General features: G+C 35.3%; 1 protein-coding gene across 1 annotated transcript; it reads left to right on the top strand.

Annotated features, from left to right (window-relative positions):
• The first annotated feature begins 1,987 nt into the window (after positions 1–1,987).
• On the top strand, positions 1,988–3,240 carry LOC148949802 (uncharacterized). The gene is made up of 2 exons (XM_089093103.1): positions 1,988–2,025; positions 3,042–3,240. Exons 1-2 carry the CDS (start codon positions 2,003–2,005, stop codon positions 3,238–3,240), a joined length of 222 nt encoding a protein of 73 aa, XP_088949229.1. The 5' UTR covers positions 1,988–2,002.
• The last annotated feature ends 4,166 nt before the right edge of the window (positions 3,241–7,406 follow it).

The raw sequence follows: 7,406 nt of genomic DNA on the forward strand, positions 1-7,406 counted from the left end.
ATCCTCATAAATTAAAGAAAAAGGGGAAACATCCTTTTATGTTTTCGCCATCTTAGAATTTCTATTGGATGCATTGGGGGAAAATATGACTTGGGGGGGTTAAGCTGCTCTCCGATAAATTTATTTCTTAAAAATGGCTCTTCAACTTCCAATCCAGTGAGCCCCCTCAGAAGTGTATACGACCCCCGTTTCCATAAAAACTTTAAACGCCATCGGGGCATACCTTACAACCCTTGCCCTGAGGACTGTGAGAGGGTTCTCATCCTCAAAGACATAATTTCTGGACTTTTAAACTACGTCAAATAAAATAAATATCTCGAGATTTTGACTGGAAGTGTTTGGTAAAATCATGGACGTGGGTAGGGTGGTTGCCCTCCAATCACTTTTGACTGTTAAAGAAGGTACTAGCCCTTTCAATTACCAACCGACTAAGCCCTTTTCAAAGTTTCTAGGACAATAAATGGTCATCTTAAAATTTCTATCAGATGCGTTTCTGGAAAATACGACGTGTGTGTGTTTTGGGGAGGAAGGGGAGCTATTTGCCTTCTGATCACTTTGACTCTTAAAAAGAGCACTATAACTTCTGATTACCTATCCAATGAGTTTTCTTTGAAGTTTATATGACCACCATTTCTATAAAAACCTTATATGCCCACAGGGCGTAACTTACAACCCTTGACCTGAGGGCTATATGGGGAGGAGTTCTCCCCAAAGACATAATTTCTGGACCTTTCAACTACACTGAGAAAAATGGCTATCTAAAAAATTATGATCGAATGTGCTTCGGGAAATGATTGGTGTATGGGGGGGGGGGCTGGATGACCTCCAATCACTTTTGACTGTTGAAAAAGCCAGTAGAACTTCTGATTACTGATCAAATGAGCCCCCTTCTTATAAAAAAAATTATATCCCCACAATGCATAACTTATAACCCTTACTCTGAGGGTTTTTTTTGGGGGGGGGGTGTCATTCTCAAAGTCGTAATTTCCGGACCTTAAAACTGTACTGAGCAAAATGACTATCTCAAAATTTTGATTTGATGTGTTTGGGGAAGTGATTAACATGGGGGAGGGGAAGATGGCTACCGTCCATGAGCTCTTTTGAAGTTCCTATGACATTTTTTTTTCTATAAGAAGTGCCCTGGTCTAAAAAAAAACAATAAATTTTGCCCATATCGCTCTTTACTTAGGCAGCGCTGTCAGGCTGCCCATGATATCTTGTCTTGAGATTTCAATTATACAGAGCTGGAAGTGATGATTAGACCAGGTAATCCCCCTCCCTACAGTTCAGTCTATGGGAGTCCATGCCAGCAATCCCCTCCCCTGGATGTGGCATCTGGCAAGAATTTGTTACTAACAAAAAATATAAGGGACAAGGAATCCCATGTGTTGGAGGGTAATGGTAATTGAACAAAGGAAAAGTTTGTCTAATGTTTTAATTGGAGTGACAGAAAATACTTAAACAAAGATGCTGATTTCGGAAAGTTCATTTTACGTGGAAAAGTATCCCTGTCTCTGAAAAATTGACTAATTTCTTTCTAAGGATGCTCCTAAAGTACTTAGTAGCAGAGATCTTTTAATGTGTATGGTCTATGTTGCCCTTATGATTATCTTTTTAGAGTAGCTTAGCAAATTATTTCTTAACAAATATATCAGAAATTTAAATATGCCAAAAACGATTGCAAATACTAGATTTGAGATGTAAAATACGAGATTTCAGATAAGAACATTTTCTTCCAATCGTTTAATCTATTCTTCAATACAATTATATATCATTCTAGTTTCCTTAATTAAGACAGTTTCAATTCATAAAGAAATAAAACATTATTTTTATGAATATGTATATTCAGATTGACCTAATTAAGAGACAAATTAACTCTTCCTTATCCTGAATTAGCACCACAAGGGATTAAAATTTAATATAAAATCAAAGATGCTCATTGCCAACTTAGTCAGTCAGTAAGTAAGAGGCAAATTGATCTGTTAACCCATGCTTTAGAACTATGGATTCTGGAAACAAGGAAAGGTAGGGAAAAAAACTCACTTTTTTCTATGTCCTCTTCCTTAATCTTTTATACTGCAACATTTTTATACAGTGTAACCTTTTATAGAGCTATCATTTCTTTATTAATAGAAAATAAACTCCCAATTAAAAACATTTGTGCAATAATAGAAGAACTATCCAAATCATAGACTTTGTATTGGAGGTAGGCTTGTTGACTAAAAACCAGCCTACCCGTAAGCATTAATATAATAAACTGAAAAAATGACTGAAAAACTGAAAAAAAAATGGCTAAGAAGACCAACTAACAAAATATAACCCCCCCCCCCCCGCGAACAATGTGTTTGCATAGTGAATAGCATATCTTTTCTTCGTTTGTTTTGCTAGTCACGCTTTCCTTTTTGCTGATCGATTATGTTCGTGGGGGTGATTTTTTGCAGAAAAGAAATTTCCATACAAAGAATTGTCTAGGGGGAGGGGTAATAAGCAATTATCATCAAGAGACTAACCTTATAAACTGTTAAATTGAAATATCAATCTAGTTACAAGGCCCTTTAGGTGAGAGACGCTTTCTTTCAAATATCTTAAGCAAAAAAAAGTCGGGCTTTTCAAGAATTCACGAGTTTATCTGTATTTTAGTCTATTAAAACAAACTTTCAGTTAAAGTTGATTGACCAACCTTAACTCAGCAGTAGGAGGCAAAAAATTCGTTGACCGAAAAAATTTTTGTCTTGGAACATCTCAGATTTCAACCTATAATATATATTATAATTATTATCATGTAATTTGTATTTCTATATAATAAGTTTTAAAATTTTATATTTCTTAAAATATTACTTAATATTTTATTGATATTTGTGTATTGGTTGTATAGTGTCCGTTTCTATTTAAAGCATTTAAAGTATCCGTTTATTGGGGTCACAATATTTTGTAATAACAAGAAAAATAGAAATAAACGGCAAAATCTAATATGTGACCTGCAATATATGCTTATATAGCCTTCCAACAATTAAGCTTAAAATAGCCTTTTTTAATTTTAGGAGGACAAACACCGAAAAAGAAGCCAAAATTGCTGTTATTGACGAAGGATTGAAATACAAAAAACATATGTGTAGAGAAAAGCGTAACAAACTCCAATTGACGGCGTATCAGACATCGAAGCTAAACGGGAAAATAAGCATAATTTATGAATGTGATAAATGTGACTTTTATATTGTAATTATTGAATACTTAAATTAAAATTTTTTTCATTTTTATCTTCTTATTTGTTTTTTTCCAAGGATATTAAAGAATGGTTAAGAAAAGCTTACCAATTTGCTTTTTAAACAAACTAATATCTGGAGTTTATGCAGAAACATGAGATCTGGACAGTTTTTGGGGGGATATTTATGTCTATTTGGGCTGACTATGATTTCTTTCTCAACTATGATTGAAAAAAATAGAAATAAGCTCTGGAGCTAGAATAAATCTAAGATTAAATAAAAACTAAAGATGCTTTATCAGTGTCCTAGCTTTGACTTTTACATTGTAGTTACCGAAATATCAAATTTTTTTGTTTATAGTAAAAAAGAAATTCAAAGGCAATGAAGGAAGCCAAGCACGTAAAAGAATAAGGGCTTAATGTTTATTGTTTCACTTTTTCTAAACAAACTTAACGATAACAATCCAGATATTTTGACAGTTGTTTTGGTTTGAATTACTTAAGGTAGAATTAAGTTGTAATTTAGCTGCTAATAATATTTTTCTAATTTATCATTTATAAGACAAAAAAGAGCTTGAGCTAAAATTTTGGTCATACATCGTTAGGGTAAAAAATTTAGGCCTACTTTGCACAATCTAAATATGGTTGGTTGTCCCTCCCACAAACTTTAAAAGGTGATTCATATAATATGTCGGAAGGGGCAGAATGTTTATTTCTAAATTAAAGGCGGACTTATTTTCCAATGATAAAATCTAAACAGAGTATTTTCAATGAAGCTTAGACTATATGTAGCAAAGTGGCTATTTTACAATTTCAGTTGAATGCGTTTTGGGAAAAAAGGAGGTCACGGGGGGGGGGGGGACTATATGCTCTCCATCACTTTTGACTTGTGCGTGGGGGATATCTACCCAACGACTACTTTAACTCTTGAAAACGGCACTAGAACGTTTGCCCTTTGATCACTTACGACTATTTAAAGGGGAACTAGCCCTTTCAATTCCCGATCGTATGAGACCTTTTTTAAGTTTCTACGACATCTTCTTCCATACGAAGTTCCCTGGTCTTAATAAAAAAAATACCATATGCCCACATTGCTCTTTATTTAGGCAGTGTCATTGTGATTCCTTTAACATATTTTGATTCAATTGCTCCAAGAATGTGTAAATCATGTATAATTGATACCATTAATATTCATCGTCACTGAAGGTTCATTCCGCAAATTGACAAAGGTGATGCTTATACCAATTTGTTTGTTTTTTAACCATTCGAAATAGCTTATGCTTGATTGGTCTATTTATTAACCAATCGAAAGATGCCATTAAGCTGTTGTTTCTGAATTGAATGGGAGTCATAGGCACCGAAATAGCGCTGCCTAAGTAAAGAACGATGTTGGCACAATGTATTATTTTGAATACATTTTGAATACAAAATTGCTATCTCAAAAAAAATTTTGAGATAGCAATTTTCTTCAACGTAGTTGAAATTTCTGGAAATTAGGTATTTGAGGACGACACCCCCCCCCCCCGCCCTCAGGGCAAGCGTTGTAAGTTATGCCCTGGGGGCATATAAGGTTTTTATTGAAAGCTTTGTCGTAGAAACTTCAAAATGGGTCATTCGATTGGAAATTGAAAGGGTTAGTGCCTTTTTTAATAGTTGAAAGTAATTGGAGAGCAACGAACGCCCCTCTCACTTCAACCATTTCCCCAAATACATACAATCAAGATTATGAGTTAGCCATATTGTTTAACGTAGTTGTAAGTTCTAGAAATTAGGTCTTTGAGGATGACAACCCCCTCGAAGCCCTCAGGGCAAGGGTTGTAATTAATGCCCTTGGGGCATATAAGTCGTTTATAGAAAGTGTTTTCGTAGAAACTCAAAAAGAGCTCATTTGATAGGAAATTGAAAGGGCTAGTGCCCATTTTAATAGTCGAAAGTTATTGGAAGGCTTGATATTTTTATAAGATCGATGTAGGTACAATGTATTTTTTTTTTTTTTTTGTTGTTTAGACCAGGGCACTTTGTATCGAAAGAGTTGTCTTAGGAACTTCGAAAAGGGCTCATTTGATTGAAAATAGAAAAGGCTAATGCCCTTTTTAATAGTCGAAATTGATTGGAGGGCAACTAGTCCCCCGCTCATTTTCCCATTATGTTTAAAAATTAAATGTTGCCTTAAAATTAAATCAAAATGCAGTGTGTTAATACTAATTCCCACTAAGGCATCTCAGCAGTATCCCAAGAACGACTGAGGGTATTATGTTTAAACTTTCGGGGCTACTTCTGCTCTTAAAATTTAACCAAATCAAAATATCGTAAGTGTATCCAAGCTATCAAAGAAAGTAAACCTATCCTTTTGCTAATGGTATCAAGTTTTCTATTTCAGGTCAACTAAAGGAGGTATAAAACTAAATTAAACACTACTATTTGTGTCCAGATTTTTAAAAGGGTGTATGTTGTTAAAAATCACTTAACATTTTTCTCAAGCAGGCCAAACTACAAAGTCTTAAAAAAACGAAAAAGTTTAGGGTATTATTTTCTTTTTCCCTGAAAAGAATATGTCAATATAAACCGAACAGAAATTAATTAAAAAAAATTCTTCCACAAAGTAAGTTTTTCAAAGATAAGTAATGAACTCCATTAAACTTACTTAAAAACTTACTTGCACTTTACTCAAAAAACACAAATGAATGCGCATTTTCAGGTTAGTATAAATATACTGATATTTAGTAATCAAAATCTTAATACTGTTTGATTTTCAATGATCTGATTTCAGCAATCAAGAACACCAGTCCTCTAGTGTGCTGCAATCTGTGTCATCCGGATGTTCCTTCGTGTCCCAATGCTACTTCTAATGAAGATTGCCTCGTTGCTTTTGCTGACGACAGAACTTTTGGGACTCTAGGGAAGACGGAATGTGATATCAGGTCTAATCTGGTGGCAATCATTGAGAGAGTAGTTTCATGGTTTGAGGCGAATTACTTGGCCTTGAATGTTGCCAAGTCACATTTTCTTATTTTTTCTCGAATTGGTGTAGCTTTCCCTCAACTGACGCAGCTTCAGGTGTCACAAGTCTCCTTGTGTAGACCAAAGAATCGGTTAGTCCGGTTTCTTGGTATCCTGCTTGATGAGAACCTTTCGTTTAGACACCATATAGCCATGATTAGGGTTAAGGTCTCACGGAGTTTGGGTGTCATTCGAAAACTCAAACACACCTTTCCTGGATCTATTCTGAAGCTTCATCTTTTTTGCCTTGTCCAGTCATATGTCTCTTATTGCCCCATAGCATGGATGTGTACTTTTCCTTCTACACTGTGGTCGCTTTCTGTCATGTATAAAAAAACACAGCGTCTGGTTATGGACACCAACCGTTCTTCACTCAAGACCGCTTTTAAATCTACGGTCTATCTACAGTATGTCTCGTGCTTCTTCTGTTTTTCATCAGTTTCATGGCAATCTTCCAAAATCTCTTCAAAAATTCCACAGTTTATTTCTGATTCAGCTCCATATAACCTTCGTTCGCCACTTAATATCTGCATTCCTCCTACTCCCACTGTGCGGTCAGATTTCAATCCCCTCGTCGCTTGTCATCAGGTTTGGAACTCCCTGCCTTCTTCAGTATAGAAATGCCACTCGTTTGAGACTTTCAAGAGGATTCTCAAGGACCATTTAGTTAAGAATCAAACAGAATAGTTTCTTTTTTTTGTGGAGTTGATGTCCCCTGAATGTTTAGTTTGTTTTATGGTGGTCTTCTCTGCGCTATGACTCCCAGGCCTTAGGTATGGTCTCTTTTTAATTTTATATGTTGTTTGGCGATTGATTTCTTTTTTATGGTTGTTTGGATATATTGTATATTTTTTTTTTCTCATTCCCCCTTGTATCCCTGGCCATGGAGCCTTTCGGGGGGTTTAGGAGTGTTGTGGTTGGATTGTAAGTATTAATTGGATTATTCAATTTAGGCCTATTTTAATGTTTTTCTATTGATGTAGTGTTTGATTTAAACGGTATGTATTCCCCCTCTATTACAGGCCTAGGAGCCTTTGGGGGATTAGCTTCCAAAATCTTCCAAAATCTCTTCAAAAAACTCCTCAGTTTATTTCTGATTCAGCTCCATATAACCTTCGTTTGTCACAAAATATCTGCATTCCTCCTACTCTCACTCTGCGGTCAGATTTCAATCCCCTCATTGCTTGTCATCAGGTTTGGAACT

The sequence above is a fragment of the Artemia sp. Qi Xiang Cuo genome, chromosome 8, assembly GCF_049724085.1.
Source record: "Artemia sp. Qi Xiang Cuo chromosome 8, ASM4972408v1, whole genome shotgun sequence".
In the NCBI taxonomy this organism is placed as follows: Eukaryota; Metazoa; Arthropoda; class Branchiopoda; order Anostraca; family Artemiidae; genus Artemia; species Artemia sp. Qi Xiang Cuo.

What these genes read in the sequence shown, in the direction of transcription:
- LOC148949802 (XM_089093103.1), top strand. Translation starts at nt 2,003, where the DNA reads ATGGATTCTGGAAACAAGGAAAG. An exon ending in GATTCTGGAAACAAGGAAAG is followed by an intron (nt 2,026 to 3,041) that starts GTAGGGAAAAAA and finishes TTTTAATTTTAG; the next exon opens with GAGGACAAACACCGAAAAAG.